At 42.8% G+C, this 23,635-nt stretch overlaps 1 protein-coding gene across 1 annotated transcript; it reads left to right on the top strand.

The window, feature by feature from the left end:
* Nucleotides 1-15,252: 15,252 nt before the first annotated feature.
* On the top strand, nucleotides 15,253-17,372 carry fam110d (family with sequence similarity 110 member D). Its single transcript, XM_083918989.1, has one exon. It carries the CDS (start codon nucleotides 15,858-15,860, stop codon nucleotides 17,205-17,207), a length of 1,350 nt encoding a protein of 449 aa, XP_083775115.1. The 5' UTR covers nucleotides 15,253-15,857; the 3' UTR covers nucleotides 17,208-17,372.
* The last annotated feature ends 6,263 nt before the right edge of the window (nucleotides 17,373-23,635 follow it).

Below are 23,635 nucleotides of genomic sequence, written 5' to 3'. Positions count from 1 at the left end.
TATATAGGTATAATATAAGTTAAATCCTAGATTGGATAAATCTCCACCCCAAAAAATCGTACACTTGTCTGCCCTTTTAAAATTCCCCACTGCACTACTTCACTTTGTCTTCTTAAGAGTCATGCCTGAGATCTTTATGGTGTGTTTATGGCTGATGCCCTTTAAAGCAAAAGCTCCTCTGCTGTATGTCTGTGATGGATATCTTTTTGTAGCTGGGTAATCCATAAACAAGCCACATGGTTTATGGATTGACCCAAACAGAAGTTGACAAGTGCAGCAATTCATCATCTGCCATGTAAACCCATATGTGGACTCTCTGGTTTAACTCAGCCTCGGAGTCCAGTCGGCATAGCTGCACGGGGGAGATGACCGACCACTGTGCTCTGATTGAAGCAGATACAGTTAACCTGGGGTTGCAGGTTTATCCCTTTTTTTACTCTGCTCTAAATATTTACATCTGGATGAAATCAGGCGAACGGCACAAATGAGGCTCTGGCTTCCAGAGGTGTAATCAGGGAAGAACAGTTTTGAAACGTGGAATTAAATTAAGCATTTCCTACCAATCAGTTCATAAATGACAAATGCACGTCTTGCTTTGTAGCCAGTCACACTAATACAAACATTAGAAAGGCAAAGACAGTGTTACCTGAGAACTTACAAAGGACCAGAGGGGTCATTATGCAATTCAGCCACTCTAAGACTGAAAAGACTGTAAAGACTGTCTTCGCCAAGGAGACAATCACGTGCCCTCAGGGTCAACTCCACATTGACCCGCCTCTACCCCTCCCACCCCCTCCCCCCCTAACTCTCTACTGATATGTTTAATGCATTCTGAGATGGTTTGATCAGTGTGGGGTCAGGAGCGTAAACAACTTTGGAGCCAGACTAAACAGACCACACATGTCCTGTAAACGCGGTCACCCTGAAATTCATAGGTGAGCATGTGCTGGTTTGGCCTGTGTGCAGCAGCAGGAGGTTTAATTCATGCCTTTTAAAGCAGATCATGAATTGGCAGTGATGAAGCTTTACTGTTACTTTTCAGAGGGAGAGGTGATCTTTCATTTCACTGCATAATGGTGGACAGGGACACACAGCAAAACATGTGAGCCACCTAAAAAATAAATATCAGTTTGCTAGATTTATATTTTGCCTTGCTGTCAGACAGTCCTGTTTATATTTACACGGGAGGAATTGAAGCTGTTCTATGCGCTTGTTGAAGCCCCCGGACTCCATTGGAAAAAACAGTAATTGCACAAGAGTTACTGGCCCACCGCTGCTTTGATCACTTGGTTTAATTTGTGTTATCGTGTGACGTTTAGAAAGTAACAAAGCTAACGAAGAAGCTAAACGATCGAGGCAGCGGGAAACCAATAACTCACTTTTCTGTGAGGTAAAACTAAGTTTTTTGTCAAATGAGTCTGGTGGCTTTGAAAAGAGCATAGGTAGTGGCTTCAGTTTCCCCTGCATAAAGTTAAACAAGGCTGTTGATGGCTAGGTAAAGGTGGGAAAACATCTAATTTGTTCAGGTGGTTAAAACGCGTAAAGCTGTCCAAATGTGGGGGCGTGTTGACCGTTATCTACTGTAGGTAACACACTAATTTTGGTTAAGTACCTCATACAACCCCACTTCAAAAACTCAAAACCGTCCCTTTAAGGAGTCCATGTTGGCTGAAAAGATAAACTTGTATAAGATTACTCTCCTCATCGGGTGTGATGGCCTTCAAGGCACTTGAAAAAAAAATATGAATGCAGGTTATGCATGACGCATAATGAATTACTAGAAATTCAGGACCATTATCCTTCTTCCTTTCCATGATTCATTCAACTTTTGTTTTTCTTGAGAGTTTAAGCCCACTAATCGGTCCTGGCTTGCATCTCTGGCTGAAAGGTACAATGAGTCATAGCTCATAAACACCTACAACCGACACCGATCCTTCATATTGCGCAAGTTTAAACGCAGGATACAAACAACTCTCTGACTGAATTCCTACCTGCAAAATGACTGTTTGGAGCTGTTGTAAACAGCCCCCCCCCCCTTTTCTCCCCTGATTCATGTGGCATTGCGCTAATTTTCCAGCTGTAATACGGCTGCATCTGTGTTTGATGTTGATCCCAGTGGAGCAGATGGGAATACTTCCTAACGTTACAGAGCAGAGAGCCCAGGGGCACGGAGCGCAGAGCTGCTCGCTGCAGTCTCCGTCACCGTCTGGGGGTGTTGACAGGAGGCCTGACATCATTAACATGACTAAATGAAATTTAATTCAGGTCTTTGCCTTCCCCGTTTGGCTCACAGCAACAGCAGTGATATTGATGATGATGGTGGTGGTGGTGGTGGTGCAGCACTTTAGAAAGGCTGGAGTATCATGTTGACTTTATGACTTTTGAGACAGTAAACTTACTCATAAATATCCACGCACTCATCACTCTGCAGCCATCTAAACTAGGGCTGTCTGAATAAATGATTAGTTGACTTACACTCATACAGTTATGATGAGTAATCGGTTCATTGATTTAATCCACAGATCTGTAAAACCACGTTTCTCCACGAAGAATCTTGCAAAAGCACCATTTTAATTATTGTTCTTACTAGAACGTCTTGCAAATAAGTCATTCAGCATAAACATGCATGCCAAATTACTTATCAACCAAATAAATCTTAGTCAACTAAGACCCCAATGACCGAATAGTCGACTCATCGACTAAAAGGGGGAAGCCTTCATCTGAACAGAAGCTAAGCAGCCGTCATATCATTGATCTCTCTATGAGCTCAAAGACAGGGATATTTTATGGGATATAATCCCACACCAGGATTTCTCTTAGTCTTTTATTTTCCATTTTCTCCCCTTAAAAACAAAACGATTTCACTCTGCAGTTTTTTTGAGGCTATGCAAGTGTATAATCGGATCGGTTTGAGCCACATCAGTGCTGACTGCGGAGAACGAGCGGAAGCCACAAGATATTTCACGGTTTCAGTTCACAATGGGCCGCTCAATGTGTTTCTTATCACTCAAAGTTCAGCCGTACCACAGTCACAGCGAAGGCATGGTTTTGCTTTCCTGCGGAGAACAGTCTTGAACACGTCACATTTCAAATGGGATGTCAAACATTTGTTCTGTTTAAACCCCGTTCGGTTGCATGGTTACGTGTTAAAGACCCCCGAGTTACGGCGGGAAGCTTGAGTTTCTAATTAGAGAAGAAAACGTACCCTGCTAATGACATCATCTTCCCCCTGGCACTGAGTTGCTGAACAGCAGCTGGTTTGAGACAGTTAAGGTTCACAGCAGTGTGAGTTCAAACACTCGCACACAAACAGCCAGGCTTATAATTTAGCTTTATTGCTCTTTGTCGCCTTGTTTGGGCCATTGTGAAGACTGTCTCTGGGAACTTCCTCGCTGAACGTTTTCAGAAAGAACTGTTTGAAAAGAGGAACTCAAAGAAAAAAAAGTCACAGCTTCTCAGTTACCTCCAGCAGCAGAACAACATATTCAGGCAGCCACCCTATGATAAAGTAATACCCACTCTTACACAGGATTAATGGCTGAAACGAGAAGTACCATCTTTTGTATGTACCAAGCATAGACTATGCAGTCTATGGTACCAAGCTAGTATTTCTACTGTTTTGTAAACACCAGGGTGTGAAATCATATTCACTCAAGTGATAATTTAATGAGCAAAGACATATTTTTCAAAATGGATGTAGGGAATGGATGAGTGAAACCCTTTCTTGTTGGCTCATCTCTTCAAAGATTTATGACGCTGCACTCTCGAGAAATGTCTTTGAATACATTTTTTAGCTTTCTAGCAGAAATGAATATTTGCACCAAATGTCTGTATATAACTTTGGAACTGATACGATCATTATCATAATCAGTCTTGTCATTCTCCGAGGCCTAAAGTCTGTTTTTACATCACTCACATCTCCCTGGGCTCATACCTCAATCCATAATTCATTGTGGGCAACGAAATCATGAGACATGATCTGACAGATCTCCGTCTCCTGACAGTCCCCTGTGTGTAGGTGACAGCTGTGAGAGCAGCCCTTCTCTCCGTTGCTCTCACATCCCCGTAATTGTTCACAGTGCGACCGGGCGCCTCTGTAGCTCTGCCACATCCCATCACCCTCAACAGATGCAGCGCTGTGTCCGCTCAACCGTGAGGAAGATGACACAGGCTTGGACATTCCCTCCGACAAAGGAGGTGGGGGAATGGGGGAGGGGGGGGGGGCATAGATGCAGCTCCGCAAACTCCTCCAGCTCCTCCAGATGTTTTCTGATTCTGACAGGGGGCGAGTGAGGAGAGGAAGGGAGGAGGAGATGAGGGACGAACACTGAGGTCTCTTTCTGTGGCACTGGGGGCCTGTTTGTCGAGAGGCAGGTCGGTCGATCTGTAATGAGAGAGGACAGCTGGCAGGTTCAGTGGAGGTTAACAGCTAAGCGTAGATGGCAGCGAGGAAAAACCGAAGAGCTCAGTCGAGGGTCTGCGTATGAGAGATTTGTGGTGATTGTTTTAGGAAGGCTATGGAGAAGTGGAGCTTGTTTAAGGTTTGGGTTTGAGATTCATGTTGGATTTAAGGCTCTCAAAACCTACAATCTGAATCAGCTTTTTACTCTGAGTGAAGGGCATGAACATAAAACATCTTGCTAATATTTTGGTATTTCTGTATTGAATTCATTCAAAGGAAAGAGCCCAGTCTGCTCTGCTTGCATCTGCACTCTCTGCACCATCATTGCAGCCGGGGGACGACTGTAACGGCTTTGTAGCGTCACTTTCTACCTATATATAGCATAGTTGTGACATCACAACCATACAGAGGTCCTGATGGCTCGTTTAAAGGCCCAGTTTCAGAATAAATTAATCCGCAGAGTTGAGTCGTAACAACTACAACCTTTTTAGGGGAGATTTAGTAATTTTTGTTATTGAGAAATATTAAAACTTTTAAACCTGAAAACTTCAGGGTCTTTAAAACACTTTCAAATCCTACATTTGCTTATTCAATTTGAAAACGGTGCCTTTACATGGTGTGTTAATGGAGCATTTTATTTCATCAGGGTTTTATTAAACAAACTTTGTCAAACAGTATTCAGCTGTGCAGATAGGAAATCAGTGCTGGCACATCTAAAGTGTACTACTGGTGTAGTAACACAGTAGGAGGGGTGGAGGGGGGGTTGACACTAGTCACAGATGACCCAGTATTTGGGGACACAGCACAGCTGGAGCAGCTTTAAGCTCTAACCAACCCCAAACAGCCCTGTCACAAGTCCTCACAACTTAGTGTTAACCTTTTCCTGCTAACATCAGCAACATGTGTTTAGAATAATTCCCCGAATGTCGTGTGAATGTCCTTTCACAACCTGGTGTGTGCGTGTGAAAAGAGGGTGGGGTTACGCAGATGTTACACTTCATTTTCTGTCTTTTTAAGTCGCTCTGGGAGTTCTTCCCCAAGTATTGTGCATCGTCCAGCTTTTAATTAATTCAACGCCTAGAAATAGTGGATTCTCTCCTCTCTCTCTGTATGAACCTCTTTTATCCAGCACAGTGTAACGGGGCTTTTTCTTGCTATGGTTCTCAGGAGGGTTTCAGTCCGCTCAGATGCAGGTACACAGGTGCATGATTTAACACCACTAACCATGTTTTGACATTTTAGTTGCTCTTTGCGAGTCTAACAGCTACCATCCAACGAAGCGTCTTTTATCACTTTGATGAAGCAGACATATGCCTGGCAGAGTGAAAAATGTGCCGACTTGTGATATAAAACATCTGGCGGCTGGCCAGACAGTGCTGTCTTTCAGAGGATTCTCACCAGCTGAGAGCTTAATGAGGGTGCACAGTGTGGGAACAGGCCTTCATAATTTAAGACTCTGGGAGATAGAGGGATGTGCCCAGATTTCTGCCTCTGCTATATAAACAGCCTCAGGACGGGCTTTTTTAGGGGGATCTGTGTTACCCTGAGTTGCAACGGCCATTCCCAAACCTGCACAGTGCTGCACACACACACATTCACACACAGTAGGTCACTGGGGTTTATGCTGCTGGTCACATAAGCCAGGCTGGCATGTGGAGGGAGTAGCAGCAGCGGTGGTCATAATTTACAAAACAATACTGTCCAGAGCCGGGACGTCTACTTGATGTAGCCCAGATCGGGACACTTAGTATACACACTCAGCTCTCTCCTCCTCCTGCATACATACAGCCTAGTGTCTTCTCTGCACAAACAGTCATAAGACACACTGCACACTGTCACCCTAACCAAAGATTTTGACTGGTCATTTCACCAATTATCTGAAAAACTGTTTTTAACTGGTATTGTCTTCTATCAAGCCTCTGTTCTAAATATATATATATATATATATATATATATATATATATATATATATATATATATATATATATATATATATATATATATATATATATATATATATATAAAAAGTTTATATTACTGCTTTATTGTGTCTGTGTGTAATGCTGCTGTTACACATTTCCCAGTTTGGGATCAATAAAGTATTTCTATTCTATACAAAGGAACAGCACAGCGGGTTGTTTTAGCCCTAGTGGCCACAGTTGGAACTGCAGTATTTTGTCCTTTAAGAAGAAGAAGAAGAAGAATTACTTTATTAATCCAACGGGGAAATTTGATTTTTTTTCACTCTTTTATTATTCATGTTACACACACACACACACACACACACAGGCCCGAAATACACACACATGCACAAACAGGACCTATATACATGCAATTAATGGAGAGATGTTAGAGCGAGGGGGCTTCCAGTAGACCGGCGCCCCGAGCAGGTGGGGGTTTGGTGCTCAACAGCACCTCGGCTGTGCCCAGGAGGTGAACAGGCAGATTTTATTGAAATGTGCTGCTATTTTGGGGTCATATTTCTTATTGTTTAGTAAATCTTAAGATCTTGATTAGTTATTTCACACCAATATGTTTCTGAGTGCCTGGCTTTAATAATATTATTAATACATTTTCCGTGCAGGATCCAGGTATACGTCATCTCCTCGTGAGTGCACAAGTTCACCCGTCAGTAGTTCACTCATCGACAGTGAGGTATCGCAGCCGGGCTTAACATTCCTGGAGTGGGAGGCATGTTCAGGTGTCTCTGTGTTACAGTTTGGGTTATTAGGTTTCCTGGTACAGTGCACCTGGCGTAGAGATCATCTACGTGACTTTTGCATCACTTACATCAAACTTTGAGCTCTGAAATTGGAATTGCATTCTAATGATAGTCTTCTTTCTTATTATTTTCCTGATCTTAAACCAAAATTAAGATACGTTTTCAAGTCAAATGTTGGCCGGACTTTCTAAGACAAAGCTTGAGAACAGTTCTTTCTGCTGGAAAAAAAACTGCAGCTGAAAAAGTAAACAGTGACTCATAAAACTTTATAGGTCAGAGCTGTTTAATTATTATTAACAGTGCCAGCTGTCTTCCTGGGCACGTAGCTGAGAAGAAAAGGAACTTGGCCAGTCTGTTGATAAAGGCAAGAATAAATGTGAACATGTTATCTCAGCAGACGTTATCTGTGTTAGCACTGTACGGGTGTTACGGTGCTGATAAAGGCCTGACTTACCCTACACTGGCTGTTCAAGGCTGACTTTGTCACACGTTAAAGCAGCCACTGAAATCTAATTGGTTTGATTATTACCTCTGATTAGTGGAAAACAGCCAACTAACAATTATTTTTATCTTAATTCTGTTGATTAAGGTGGTGGTGATGTTTAAAAGTGACTTATAGTATAGTCTATAATATCCATCACAGGTAACAGACTCATTAGATGTCTTAAGCTGATAAACCAGTTGCCTAATAAGTTAGTTGTTATGTTTAATTGTTATTTCTTGCCTTTGTCTGTAACTTCTGTGACTCTTATCTCAGCCACATAATCAGACCGTGTCCGTCCAAACACAAATTAGTCGGAGTTTGAAAGAGAGACTGAATAAGTAACTGGTATTGAAAAAAAAACTGGCCTCCCGTGCTGCTTTCAGGTGATGTCAGACATGACCAGGAACTCCTTCACCTGTTTTTAGCGGGTTTAGCCTCATTTTAAGAACCCTACGTATAAGCTTATTTTTCTGCAAAAAAGGGTATAAATTTACTGATTAATTAGCAGATACATTTAAAGGTTTTTGTTTTTTTGTGGGTAGAACATGCTCCCCTTTTGCCGTCGTCTGTGCTTTCGCTCTTGACTGCCATCTTAAACTAAAATATTGATGTGTACTGGCACAGACACTCAGCATGTTTCTGAGTGGCATGTATCTTATCACTGTCATCTCAAAGTCTGCTTCTTTGGTTTCGTGGCTCCAGAGCTCATCTGTCTCTGCGATGATTTGCTTTGAATGACAAAAGAGCTGCAGCGGTGAGTTAAGAGCCCATCAGGTCCATTTTTACGGTTTGAGGGGAGGCCTATCCAGGTCGGGGGTCCCTTAAGTCGTCCCAGGTGGCCTAGTGCTGTGGAGAAAGCCCCTAGGTAGCCTCTCACCGTAGATCAAGTGGTTAATGGGGCTCAAGGCCTCACAATGGTAATAGGATTTACAACTGGCAACCAGGCTTTGTCTTTGAGGGGACGTATGTGTCCTGTGGCTCCATCTCTTACATTTTAGAGTCACCATGTTGTTATTTGTCCCTTTCCCTCCCTGGCTAATGAGGCAGAGCAGGTCAAGACCTATCTGTAGACCTGGAGGAGAAGCATTGTTGTGGTCCATTAATAATGAAAAGAAAGGCCGGTATTTCTCGTCATTTGGATAATAGAATCCGGTTCTTTGTCCTGCCCCATAACAGACTTATGGAGGTCTGTGTCTGTCGTGGTGGTTAATGACCGAACCGGACAAACTCATGAATCTCGGCTCATTAGTGGCCGTGCAGGCGCTTTATATTCACACTGTAGAGAATCAATGCGCACAGATGCTTCGTCATGACATAAAGAGCTTTGGTTAACGTTTGAACATTCAGATATTTCAGCCCATTAAGGTGATCGTTAGTCTGTGTCATCCTTAAGAGCGCTGCCAGATGTTAGCATAAAGACAGCGAGATTTGCAAGAGGACAAGGGAAAGAGAGGAACGACGTTAGAGAGGGCCAGTTGGTTCCTTGTCCGCAGCAGATGCCTCTCATCTGTCCAAAGATTAATTTGACAGGTAAGCATGCATTGGAGCTCATTCCCAGGAGCTTCAAAGGTGGTCCTTGTGAATTTCAACCTCTTATCTTGTGTTTACCTCACTGAATACATAATTCACACTGGAACTTCCTTTAACCTTCTGATCTGAGGCCAGATGTTTCTTTTTCTTTTGATGGGCCCAACAAGCCCAGATGAAGTTATTATTCTGTGGGCTCTCTTGAAGCAAACAAACACTTCCTGGTGTTTAGCTTCTTTTTGGGGCGCCGCTTTCACATGAGAAAATAAGCAGAACTGCATTTATTCACTGTGTGACGGTTCCATCAAGACCTTAAACATGCTTTTTGTTCTCAAGGGGTCAAATGCAAAACGCACAAACAACTGTGTTGATTAAAAGGAGAATTGAAGTACACAGTCCCTTCCCATGACAGGTCTCTATCAGGGCTGTCTGAGCATCTTGATGAAGCATGACAGAAAGCATCTGGTTCCTCTTTAGCTGCCAGGGGGGCGCCTGGCTAAGCCTCCCCTGCAGGCCGGGCCATCCGCTTCACAGGGAGGACACGGGGGAGGCAGGAAAGGAAGATAGAGGGCAGACAGACAGAAGGAAGGAGGACTTTTATTAGAACTAGACTTATTAAAACAAAGTGATGGAAGGTGTAAGAGAGCGGTCACAGATTGATAATCCTGAAGTTTGTTAAAGTTTACGATTCTGTTGATATCTTTCGCACTGCACATCCCAGAGATCACTGTTAGAATGGGCTGTCTGACCTTTCTGCAGACATTTTGGACTTGTTTTGTGTATGTTTATCCATGTATGCCTCTGCGAACAGTAACACACCAGTGTTATGTACAATAGCCAGAGACTGACCTCTAGCACCTCCTGTAATAAGCTGCATAATACATATTTAGTTGTAAATTGAGCAGAGTGCTCGTTGAATCGTTGAACAGCTTCTGAAGCCTCCCATATATTTCAGTTTGCCACCTCACATTGAAAGAGACAAGGAAGTATCTAATGAGCTTCTCTCTTTCTGTTGCATGTGTATATTTGCTCAATTCACAGCTACAGAGGGAAAGTGGAAACAAATAATATAGTGCCATGATCGTTTTTTTTTTTGTAAGCAGCTTATAACTACATACAAAAATTCAAAAGAAATATTAAAATCAAAGGTTTTTCACATGACAGAGGATGTTTCTTATGAAAGATAAATGTGACTCTAAAACACTCGTCCTCAGCCTGTTTGGTTTGTGACCCTTTTTAGTCATGTAGTGCCCACTCCTGACCCCTCGTCAACCTGGGCTTGGTCAAGTCTCTGAACTGTGACCAGTTTAACCAAGGTAGGATTTTCCTTTCTTAGATTGTTTCACTTGAAAAGTTTCAGGGTCCAGAAGAAAAAAATGAGAATTTTATCATATTGTGACCCCTCATTTATCATACAACATTTTAGGGAACCGCTGTTCCATGTGAAAATGTAGATTAGTACTCAAATACCAGTGTCAATACATGAACAAACTCAGGTCTCATAAATAAGGAATCTTGTTTGGCAAAAGCTTTTGAAGATTGCACTCAGATACAGGGAGTATCCAGTAAGTAGAGCAGGAGAGGAACAGGGTGTATACAGGAAGAGAGTGATAGAGCAGGCAGGAAAATGAGAGGGTAAGGAGGCCCTGTGGCATATACAGGAGATGTAGAGAGTTGAAGAGAGGTGGGAAGGAGGGCAGGAGAGTGCAGGGGGGATGAAAGACACAAGGTTAGGTGCATTAGGAGGGAGAAGGTGGGGGGTTGTTCACAGAGATGAGAAAGAAGCGAAGGGTTTAGAGGTTAATGACAACCTACAGCGAGGGACGAGAAAGATTCACACAAACCTGGAGATCACACAAGAAGGTGCTGGGTACTAATCTGGCTCATTATGGTCAATGGAGCTAATGATGGCTATTGTTTCACTCTATTTGTGTTTGTGCTGTCAAACGTAACCTTTTCATCATGCACATTTCTTCCTCTGTTTTATTAATTTATGTTTAGAAGAAAACGTCTTAACTCCGAGTGTGCCACGACAGATTCCACCAACGATAACTGTGACCTGCGTAAACATGATAGATATCACCGGTGCGTAAATGAACGCACGTTCACTATAATTTTAAATTAGCATAAGTAACGCTGCTATATTACCATTACCAACTCTCTGTGTCCTGTCCCATGTGTCCCATTGATGTCCTGCTTTTAGATCCATAAAGAAAAGTTGTTTTTTTTTAACAGCGTCAGCATCAGAGTTAAGGGACCTGCTAAAGCCAAAGAATGGGATTGGTTCGATATTTAAATGTTTTTTCTTAAACGTCTGGCCACAGCAAGACGACCGATGACTGCTGGGTCAAATAGTTCAAGCTGTTTTGCAATTTGAGCTGATCATATTGATAGTGTAGTGTTATACAATAGCATCAATAGCCAATCTAGAAATAATGATGATATCTTCAGGCAAAAGGATTACATTTAGATTTATATTATAATGCAAACACAATACAGTCAACATAGTTATGCGTAATTCATTCAAGGATTTTCAAAGTAGCTTCAAAATAATGAAATATACAATCCATTCGTGAGAGACTGAGGTTTGGATAACGGCAGACTAACTGTAAATCCGTATGACGTCAGGACCACTTGTAAAATACGTTCGTAACTAAGAAAATTCAAAATACAAGAAAATTGGTGAATGCAGCGTGTTCTCCTAAATCCTTTGAAGTATCTGTTCGCATGAGTGGCTCTTGCATGAGGCCCGTTGTGACCCAAACAACCGTCAGTTAGCATTGTGACTCAGACTTTGGCATATGATATCAGAGATAGCACTTGAAGCTAGAGATAACCTTTGAGAGCAGCTGGTTTCTTTCAAGCTTCTAATGTCAGATTCAATGAACGCTACCGAGAGAACAAGAGAAGTAATGAAATAAACGAGAAGTAGGACAAATATCTTCCATATTGTCGTGGATTTCAAGGTTAGGACTGTGGGTCAGTACGTATTAACATTGGCTCTATCCATAGTTATTGTATTATCCATAAACTTTAGCATACTATGCTCCCATCCCCCCTCAATGGAAAGCTAACATCAGGATTAATGACTTTGTTTAGGCTCCTGTGGCGATAATCCCCTTTAATGCTTCAATAGCATTAGCGTGCACCTTTTCCCATTTTCAACACAGATGGGGAACAGATTGTTCCGGAGGAAAAATGTCTAAGAAATGCCCAAACCCCAGCCACGCACCATAACCTCTATAGTCCCACTTCCTCCTCATTTTCTGCCTATATTCTTGTTTCATGTCCTTTTTTACTTCCACACCTGTTGCGAGACGTTTTTCCCGGAACTCTACCAAAACAATGACTGACTTTCCCGAGCTCTGACAGCCGACATCTGGAAAAAACAGCTAGTTGGCCGTTGACCCCCCCACCCACCCACCCACCCTTTCTCAGAGAATTTATAGTGGCCTGACATTTGGCAGACTCAAGCTTCTCTGTGAGGGAGTTTACAGGCTGAACCAGGTAGAGTTACGTGAACGTGAAATATCACCTTCTAATGTGTCCATAGTGGTTCAGTGTTTAGTGTTTGGTCAAACTAAAAGAATTTTAGGAATGGTATGGTTTTAGAACGAATATTTTTGTAATTGCAGCTAATGTGCATGTTTGTAAGCCAAATAAAAGAAATGAAAGGACACACTTCTAATGTGAAACATAAACACACTGCTGCTAATTTGCTAGTTTACAGATGTGGTTGAGTTTGGTTACTCTGGTTTATCACTTCATCTTCAGTTTTGTAGTGGCACACAACAAAAAAAACATCTTCTCTCCATTTTAACCAGTTATTACCTCAGTCAAGGAGGTTGTGCTCAGTTTGTTTGTTTGTTTGTTTGTCAGCAGGATAACAGAAAAACTACTAGCCTCACTTACATGAAACTTTATGAAACGGTTCATCATGGGCCAAGGAAGAACCCATTGAATTCTCAAGCAGATCCGAATCACTGGGCGGATGCACCAAAATTATTTTCTACTTTCTTTAACATTGCGAGAAAGGGCATGGCCTTTGGCAAAGGTCTGCGCTCTCCAAATGCCCTTCTAGTTTCATTGTTATTGAGTGCTTAACTTCATTTCTTAAAACAAGTGAAATAAATCTGCCCCCTTTTCATGTTTCTGAATACTTAAAGTTAAATATGAACTATTTCACTGGGACTAAATGAAAATATCTCACTTGAGTGGCAAATACAAGAGTCTATATAAGACTTAATGATCTGTTTTCCTATGAGAGAACATCAACCTTTATTTATTTTTGTCCGGCTTATTTCAAGTTGCTTTGATTTGATTTGAGTGTGCATACATTCGTGTTGAATGTGGCTTATGACATTTGTTGCATGTCATTGTTATTTGTCACTGTTATTTTACTATCTTACCTATCAAAGATGCTTTAGAAATATAAGACGGAAGACCTCACGCTTAGTGTCTGCTTGTGTTTTCAGTGGGGTCATGTGGTTTGCCTTAAATGATGAGACATGGATCCTTTTTCCTGCCAAAGAAGGTTGTTCATTGTTTTACCTCATGTGAAGGAAAAGTTAAAATAGCACTTGATAACACTTGAGGCTGACCTGAGTGAACAATAAGCATGACACCCTAATGTTGTCTAGCACAGCACACAGACCATTTATCTCTCCAGATGGACTCGTAATACATTTTGAAAGGAAGTGAATGAAAAACAGGCTCCCCTTGTGCGTCTGGGTGTATATATATCACAGCTTCAAGTTTAAAAGACGTGTTCTTTGTCTTCCCAGTTCGCACATGGCGAGGGGAAACCCTGCCTCTCTTTGTGCACATGAAATAGGTGCAGGATAAGAGACGAGCTATGCACATGGCCTTTTTCATTTAAAGGAAAGCCTCTTATTGCCTCGTGCTGACACACACTTACAAGCTCAGGTGCAAAACTAGAGCAGATACATAAATATACCCATGACTGCATGCACATACATGCACACATGCATAGACATATGATAACTGTGCTGGGTTGTTTTCATGCTATAAATACTCCTGTGGTAGAGCCTTTCCCATAATAGACTCGTGCAGCCTCCCCCTCCCCTCCAACATCCTCATATAGCATGAAAACTTTAAAAGATATGAACGCCTGTCTTCACAGAACACATCATAAATATAAAATGTGTGAGTCATGCCTAGGGTTTGGTTTAAAGTGTCATGTAACTTTTTAAGTGGCTTGTTAATTTGTAAAGCAAGCTGTTTAACTGTGACTATGAAAGAGTCATTACTTCAGAAGTGTACTGGTTTAATTGAGCAGAACTTTAAATGGCAACACGTTTAGTCTGGTTTTCAGTGGAGATGTTTGTTTAAAACTTTTAAGAAGGTCAGCTACACTGATTTGTTGAAGCATTCTTATTTGTCTGACAGATTTTCACCCCGTGAGTTGTATTTAAAACGTCAAATTAATCATCCAAACTGTCTCTGTCATACAGGATGTTGTATTTGAGACACTATCCCATGGCCTAAAAAAATCTGTACAACATCCTGTGCAGAAAATGTCTGGAGGCGGACATCATCATCATGCGCCTGGACAACAGACATTGTTGCAGCCATTCATCTTTTATCTAACACTTACAGGGTGCTGCAGTACTGCCTAGACAACATACATCTCTCAGTTAAAAAATTTTAAAAATAAAAATGACTGCAGGAGAATAGACACAAACCGGTGACAAAAGATGAAGAAGTGCATGCACAGGAAATATTTTCGCCTCTAGGTTCAGCTGCAACAATGTAAACGTAGCCTGTAGTTGAACCCTTACCTGTTTACTCATCGGCTCGCTGTCTAAAAATAGTATGCGTATTGAACTTAATGTGTAAGGCTGAGGATCATTAAAGGTGTACACACATCAGCTCTGCAATACTGTCTACAGTAACTCCCTTCAGCTTTAAATAAGCACCATCTGAGCCAAGCTTTAGGGACCACCGTCCTTCCTGCCATCTGGTCTCTCTGGTTTGCCCTGGAGAACAACACCTCCAACTAAACCCACTCTTTCTCTCTCTGTGTTTCCCAGGAATCTACGAAGGTGTGGTGAGGACACGGACGAGATCTGCGTCTGCCCCATCTATCCGTCAACGAACCAAGTGCCTTGGTGCCGGCCACCCTCACGTCACCTCAACCACAACGGGCGCCAAACAATAAAAGTCTTGACCCGGTGTCCCTCAGACAGCCTGCACAAAGCAAATATTTGAAGCCATTATATCTAATTTCTCAGGGCAGCCGTCACTGAAAAGATCAACAGTGAAGGGTGTTGTTGGGACAGAAAGAGAGAAGAAAAAGTGGGGGAGGAAGAAGTAACCCTTTCAAAGTGCACCCTGCCTGCTATTTCTGCTGCGGTGTGGGCAGGCAGCGTCTCATTTTGGGAGTGCTCTTGGCTGACAAAAAAAGGACTTCCGTGTTCCCTGCCTGCCTATCCAAATGCCTGTATAAATACTGGATAGAGATATCAATTGGTCTTGGCTCTAACATTCCCCAACAAAGAGAGTCTAAGCTATCTATAGAAGACGTTACAACAAACTTGGATTTTGTGGTCTCCTAAATTGCTACCTATCTATTACCCCTCAAGGAAGATTCAAGAGCTGTGAGGACAGGAATGAGAGCTGCCACCATTTTCTACATTTAGAGACCTTCAGTCATTTGGGTGGCTGCTGTTTTGATGTCTTTCCCATCTCAGTGAACCAACATGAAGCCCTTAACACCAGCTGGATCCCCCTCTCCTCTGAGGCTCCTCAACAAGGGTCCAGATTACCTGCGCAGGCAGATAGATGGTGGAGGACACGGCCGCTCAATCAGTGCTGTGGAGAGGCTTGAGGCGGACAAGGCCAAATATGTTAAGAGTCAGCAGGTGATCAACACCAAACAGGAACCTGTGCTGGTGCCCTGTGCTACCCCACCACCTCAGCCCCGGCGAGCGATATCCATTCCCAGTAGCCTGACGCCTCGTCTTCCCCCACGCTGTTCATCAAACACCCCCTTCTCTACACTCTCTGGCTCCTTCACCTCAAGAGATGAGAATGAAAATGACGACTCCAGGAAGGAGAACAGACGGACTTCTGTTGACGTTGAGGCACATAACAGGAGCAATAAGAACAATGTACTGCCTCCCAACCCAAGGACTCCTGGCATCAACACCTTGGTCGCACCGCACAGTGCCCCTGTACTCAGAAGAAGCACGGGCAAACGCATGCTGAGGCCGGACTCCCTCGTCATTTACAGGCAGAAGAAAGAGTGCAAAAGCCCTAATGGGGCAACAGTGGGGGAGAACAATAACACAGAATTGAAGGGCTACAGTTTTGTCCGACGCCTCTTCCAGGGCTCAATGAGGGAGAAGAGTAGTGGAGGTGAAGGCAGAATCCAGAAGATGGTTATCGGCGAAGAGAAAGCACCATCACGGGATGGAGACTCCCGCATGTCTTGGACCAATGACAAAGACACTACAGATGGTGGACCAGGGAGCAGGAGGTCCAGTAAAACTGACCAAGAACGCAGCCCAGGGTCTATCCCCAGCCCAGGGTTGAGCTGTGTGCTTGAACGGACTAAGAATGGATTTACAAATGGTACCAGTGATGGTATCACCAATGGCAACCACTCAAGTAACCACGACGATGAGAATGACCCATGGAAGCGGGCGTCACCACCACCGACACCAAGGAAGCGGTTTGGGGAGTTGCGACGCTCAAAGTCAGAGCTGCAACTGCGCTGCTCAGTGGCATTATCAGAGCAGGACCATTTCTTTGACTTCTGCGGGCTGGACATGGACTTGATAGAGCGTCTGGGTCGTGAGAATTTCCTCTCTGGCGCCAGCTCGATAGACACACTCTCATTGGCCCTCCGCAGCGTAAGTGGGGACGGCTGCGGCGGCTCAGAGCCCAGCGAGTTCTCCCAGCACTCGGGAGACGGACTGTTTCAGGAGGAGCTGGCTGAGCAGCTTCCCACTGGTGTGTCAATCATTGAGAGGAACGCTCGTGTCATCAAGTGGCTTTACGGGTGCAAGAACGCCGCCCGAGAGGGACCCAAAGAGTCTACTGTTTAATATAGGGACAAGGAACCTTGTGCCGTGTGTGCTGAGAATCTGAAGGCGTTCTCTGTTTTCTGATCAAACCGTAAACCAGGGGATCCATACATTCCTACATAGAGGGAAGGAACTATTTAGGTGCAGACATTTAGCTTTGTGCAGAGATTTTCTGTTGAGATGCACTACATACCAAAAGACAAAGCAGTGAATCATGACTGAATTTCACTTGGGCTGTGATTAGCGAGCAGCACTGCAGCGATGCGTCATAGAAGGAAGAAATAGGACTTGCTTCTATTTTTGAGCTGCAAGTCAGTTTCGCTCTCAAGACAAAATAATTTTTCTTTTAAATGAGAGTCAACTAAGGGTTTGTTTCAGGCGTCTGCACCGAGGGCTATCACTCCATGGCACATGATTACCTTTAGTTCCTTGATGTCCCCAAAGAGCTCCAAAGAGACTGTTTCTATTAATGAGAGGACAACAACTACTACTAGTTATCTTCGGGTCAGATTTATATATTGTATTTATAGATCCTATGGACTCATTGTGTGGGTATAGGCAGACCTTACTGGTGAATGCGACTATTTCTGCGAGCAAAATGCTTTGGTATCTGTGTGTGTGTGTATATGTGTGTGGAGTGGATGTTGATGTCCTCTAAATTTGTAGCTTCTTTTCAGTTATTGGTCGAACTGAACTGAAATCAACCCAGTGACCCCTCACAAGGCACATAAGTGTATGTTTGTCATGAAGCAGTGGACACACAGTTTCGTGTCCTTGACACCAACACTCTCCCTTAATGACTAAATTAAAATGGAAAACCACTAAGCTATGATTTTTTTCTAAACTGGGAAACTGTTGTGTGAGTGTGAAGTGAACCATGAGTACCTCATTCGGATCTGTCCCAGTTTAGTTTGTGTGTTTATTTTTATTTTTTTTACTCTTTGAACGCAGGCGTTGGAAAAAAAACATGCTAGGCACCCCTGTGGGGTTGTTAATGCACTGAACTGGACAAAGAGAGAGAGAGAGAGGAAATGAAAGATAGAGATATTTGACTCTTACAGAGATTCATCTCATATAACCTTAAACACTGAGCTGGATTCAAAGGAGCACCTGCATAGTGGAAGACCAGGAGCCATGCCTGGCTAGTAATTTTCATCATTTTCATCTCATTTTCTAAAAAGGGTCAATTTACCACACAGTATAAACACTGTCCGATAATCACTTTTGACACAAGTCATTGATTACCACAGCTAGTGCTTCGTGTGTGTTCAGTGCTCACGGCTGTGTAAGCTATATGGTTGCAAGACGAGCAACAGCGAAAGTGGACTTTTGCAAACAAATATAAGCACAATGTGAATTCAGATCTCACAAGTTTAAACATTTAACATTTCATGAAAATAATATATTCACCACCTCGAGATTTTAAAGAGCTCAAGTTGTCAAACCTTTACTGCAAAAAAATGTTTTAGGATGTCACTTTCACCATCTGTCAGTTAGCAGACGTTAACCTTCCCAGCTGGCTCAGTCAGCCCGATTCCCATCACAACAAGCAGGGGAGGCTGAAGCCGTCCTCCTTTCTCTGATAAGCACAGATCCTACCTCACTTCATCCATCCTTCAGTGATTCTCGCTTTATCTCCATGAAGGGTCATTTCCATAGCTTGGCCTGGAGGATGCCACTGAAATATGAACTGGGGGTCTGCCGAGGTATGCGAGGGTTAGACTGGGAGGCGTTGTGAGCTGAGAATTACTGAACCCAAGGGCACGGTATATCTGTACATGTGATAAATTAACACAATTATTTGCAGCTTTGATATGTTTGATTTTCTGTATTTTATCATGAGCATGGCACACTCCCCAAACCTCCTTCAACCTGGACTTTTTTTGGTTTTATATTTCCCTGTTAAAAACCATTTGGTTGCATGTTTACAAAGAGGCTCCATGAAAATCAGAATCTCTGTTTTTATTTGATATATATATGAGAGATTTAGTTTTTATTCCAAAGAGGTATGTGTATGATGTACACAGCAAATAAACACAGAAGAAAGAAATCATTGTGTGCTGGTTATTTATTTGTTGCCTTATTTTTGGGGGGTAATTTCGATGTACCAGTTACAGCACACATAAAAAAAAAAAGCTTTTCTGCATAAATGATGCTTTGAAATGTTTATAATATTCGCTATTCAGTTAAATACTTAATCTATATCACATAACATTACAGCAGTCAATGTGAAAACATAGAGAAAAAGCTGTGTGTGTTGTTCTCTAATCTTCTTAGAGGGTTACGGTCGACTGAGTCCAGTGTTGTGACGCTGTCTCGTCCTTGACTCTTTGTTGCCTCCCTCCACCACATCACGTCTCATTTTTCACATTATCTCAAGTGGCTACGCGCTAATCCTTTTAGCATTCCCTGCACGGTATGCTCTTGAGTGAGTTGCAACAGGTTGTGTTTATAGACAAGGAGGCCTCTGTGTGGCCCGATGCTATGTCTACGCCGTCCGAGAGCTGACCCTCCACCCTGTCTGCAGACTCCTCCTGACACTCTTTGTCTCTACTCTCCTTCTGAGACCTGAGTCAGCTTTTGTTTCCACACAGTGTAGTTGAATCTCTAGGGGAAAAAAACTAGGCTAGAAGTATTTTATTTTTAGCCCTCCCAGTCTCAGAGCTTGAATCTTGAAGTGAAAATATCAGGTGACACTTTGGAGTTGGTCTATTTGTTGTCAGTGTGGTGGCTGGCTTTTATTTTTTGTTTTAAGATATGTGGGAATATGTGTATTCACTTTTTTGCTGAAAGTTAATGACAATATTAATACCACTGACACATCTGTGCGACAAATACGGAGCTATGGCCAGTAGGCGATTAGCTAAGCAAAGAAACGGTTAGCTTGGCTCTGTCCAAAGACAACAAAGAACACAATCCACGTACCAGCAAGCGCACAAATTAACATGTCATATCTCATTTGTTTAAGGCAACCAGTAGAAACTCCAGGAAGTTACTAGTCCTGGCCCATGACTCTTTTGTTGTGTCCATACTAGCATGATATTCAGTAGGATAAAACAGTATGTTTTCAGTACCTCCGTAACCTTAGTTACCTGACTCCGCCAGATGGATTGATTCACATGATTCGCATTGGCTCAGCATATCCATCTGGAAACTTAGAGATCTTTTGGGAAGGGGGGGGGGGATACTGGTTGCTGATTGGATAAACCATCTGCCTATCACCACCTATGTTGTTGATAGACAGGCCAAATCAACCAATCAGATCAACGAAGCATATGATGTACTAACAGAGCGTCGAGGCAAACAACACGCTGGTTAAGGATATTTGGATCTTTTCCTCAGAGAAGGAATAGTGTCTAATTCTGATAAAACTTGCTAAATAGCTGCGCTCATCTAATCCGTGGAAGCCGCCATGTTGTTTATACTAAACAGTCACTTCTTGTTGCGTCACACTTAACTCCATCTCAAAACAAACGCTGATTGGACGTTCGTTTGGCAAACGGCTCCAAATTTTCTCCGTCACGCGTTACCAGACTGATCTGCGAGTAAAATACAATGGAGCTTGCAAGATCAGGATGGTCTCACAGGGCTGAACCTTAGTATGCAACCAATAGTCAAACGTGAACTGCATACTATTTCTGGTGAAGTATGACAGTATGCAAACACTGGAACATAAAGCAGCTCCGGGGTTTTTCTGAAGATGACTTCATCCACTGTTCAGCTGGAGGACAGATTTAAAATTCACAAAGGGAAAAATGTTTGACTTCTATGTAAAGAGGGACTTTTCCTTTAAAGAAGAAAATGGTTTTAGGACATTTAAGGATACAATCGTCGGACACATTCCCAGCTCTTTTATGCAGACGCTGAAGAAAATTCTGCTAGCTGGGTTGTTTCTCCAGACAGCTCTTAAGTCTTTAAATCTCTAACAGCAACACATACAGTGTAACTACACACATAAGCACACACATCCAATAGCTCCATCCCCTAACCACACTTCCCGTTCCCTCGTTTTGTCTTTTCCAAAGCAGAAGAAAACAATAGCCCTCCTGTGCTTCTGTGTCTATGTCAGTTACTCTGACCGGAGGGCCTGCTGTGACATCCTGTTTTGGGTTCATAGGACAAGGTTTAAACATATGGTCATGTTTTGGGTTTGGCCTTTTCTTCCCCAGTCTGCCTGGAAATAAACAGACAACAGCTGGTAGTGTAGAGGACAATTCAGATTTGTATTATTACAGGGCTGACGTGGTTTAGGTTGGTTTAGTGTATAGCTTTTTGGGTGAAAGTCGAGCTGGTGTACCTGTTTAAATTTTTTGCCGTGCTTGCATTAAATGCCTGGTAGTTTGAAAAGTGGATGACAAACTGGCAGGAATCCACATCTCCAGGCTTTGATGTTGCTGATGTGGTTTTCCACTCACATTAAAATATCACCACAGGGGTTCAGAAGACCTCCTGCATTACACTTTCCCCCCCCAGCGAATCCTGTCCAGCAAAGTTCTGACCCAGTTCTGGCTTCACAAACTGGATTAACTGAATAAAGCAACTCCTGAAACTTCACAAAACTTTTCTGAGCAATTCAATAACCCACCGATGAACAAAGATACATTTTAATACAAGCATTTGTGGGTTTACTCTGTTCATTTTGTTTTCTTTCAACCACACAAGCATGACAGACTTATTCAGGGCAACAAATGAAAATGTGATTCCCTTCTTGCCCGGAGTTTTAAATTCACTTTGGTCTTGAACGCTTCTGGCAACTGTCAAGTCAAGCAAGGTTTTTTCTGTCACAAAAGGCAGGCAACACATGAATTTCTTTTGGGATAAAAAAAAAAACTCCAATCCAGCTGTTTGACAACAACTCAAGTCAAATACCATCAATCTGCGTCTGAGTGGCCTCAAACTACGATGCATTTGTAGCTGGGATTCTTTCCTCTGTGCTTTGAGAAGCAATAATGTGTGTCAGAGTTAGCATGGGTTGTGAAGTGTGTCAAATCTGTCCTAGTTCTTCTGCGCCAGCAACTTCAGCAGACTGTGGATGTCTACGCTTGAGAGACGCTGGGTTCATGACTCAGGGACAGAGAAGCTGAACACACAAAACTAGCACAATGGGCAGTATGATGCACCAGTACAAGAATGAAACACGATATCCAATTACGTCTGTTATTAAGGCACAGTTTAATCAGACACATCAAAAAGCTAAAAGCATGGGGGACGTTGTAGCAGGGGTGGCCTGAAACTGAAGTTACAGGTGAGGACAAGAGCTATGTCCTAGTTACATACGATACTACTTGGGGATTTTTCGTATGGAGTACCTAAACACTAAACGGAAAAATGAAGATGTCAGTATGCATAATGAAGTGGCTTGCACTACTGTCCCACATTGCAATAAAGAAGAAAAACGTAAGGACCCACACACGATTGGTGCAAAGAGGGCTCCAGGATGCAAATGTATGGCAGAAAATTACAAATGCCTAGTTTTATTGATGTCTGTCTGATGACTTGTTTGTGCACAATATTAGACAATGAACCAGGACTCAGATGCGGACCCAACACACAGACGCAGTTTAAAACTCAGTTAGTTCAATTAAGCAGAGTAGGAACACTGGCAGGCAACCAGATAAGGCAGAGGCACGCAGGAGCAGATATGGCAGGCCAAAAACAAGGTCGATAACAAAACAAAAAAAAATCTCACACGAAGGGAATGGCTTGAAAGCAGTCAGGAAGAAACAACAAAATGACACTGAGGGAAGGGGAGACAATGAGACCCAGGTGTAACTCATTAGGGCGGGGCAGGTAATCACACAGGTGGTAAACACAGGAGGGCAGGAAGTGAAGCAACCCAAAATGAAACAGGAAACACAGGACGTGAAACATGAGGAACCTTACTTGACGAGGTGTGACACTAGAAGCTAAAGTGTTGCATTATTTGAATATTACTGTACAGTAATTTCACCTGCTGTTCAGATGTGGGAACTGTTATAACTGTTATAATTCAAAATGAAATTGTGTATGAGAGCAACAAGCTGTGCCTTCAGTGGGGAGCGTCTGTAAAATTCCCTGTCAGACCCTGTTGCATGCCCTGTTGAATCAAGAGTGGGAGAGGGCACCAGAACGTGATTTGATTTAACACCGTCGCAACTGAGAGACGAAAATAAAATCCTCATAAGTGAATCCAAGGAATGGCTGGAATGATCCAGAAACATACGCAGTCAACTCAGTTATGTAACGGTTTTCCCAAAATCCAACAGCTGGTTCACATCTGGGACTGCAGCCTATCAGAAAATCAATCAGAAAGGAACCAACTGTGTTTCATCTGCTTATTGTCCAAACACAGCACAAAGCAATTTCAGCTCTTTCCCCCCCTTTGACTCTGAATACCAGGCTTCTCCCCCTAAACGGCTGAAATCTTAAACCAACGTTGGCAGGAGGTGCAGGGGGAATCTGCTTTGGTG

Source organism: Echiichthys vipera, assembly GCF_963691815.1.
Source record: "Echiichthys vipera genome assembly, chromosome: 8".
Taxonomy (NCBI): Eukaryota; Metazoa; Chordata; class Actinopteri; order Perciformes; family Trachinidae; genus Echiichthys; species Echiichthys vipera.
This window is presented reverse-complemented; position numbering and strand designations above follow the sequence as displayed.

Excerpts from the sequence above, each read along its gene's own strand:
- fam110d (XM_083918989.1), top strand. The coding sequence starts at position 15,858 with ATGAAGCCCTTAACACCAGCTGGATCCCCCTCTCCTCTGAGGCTCCTC.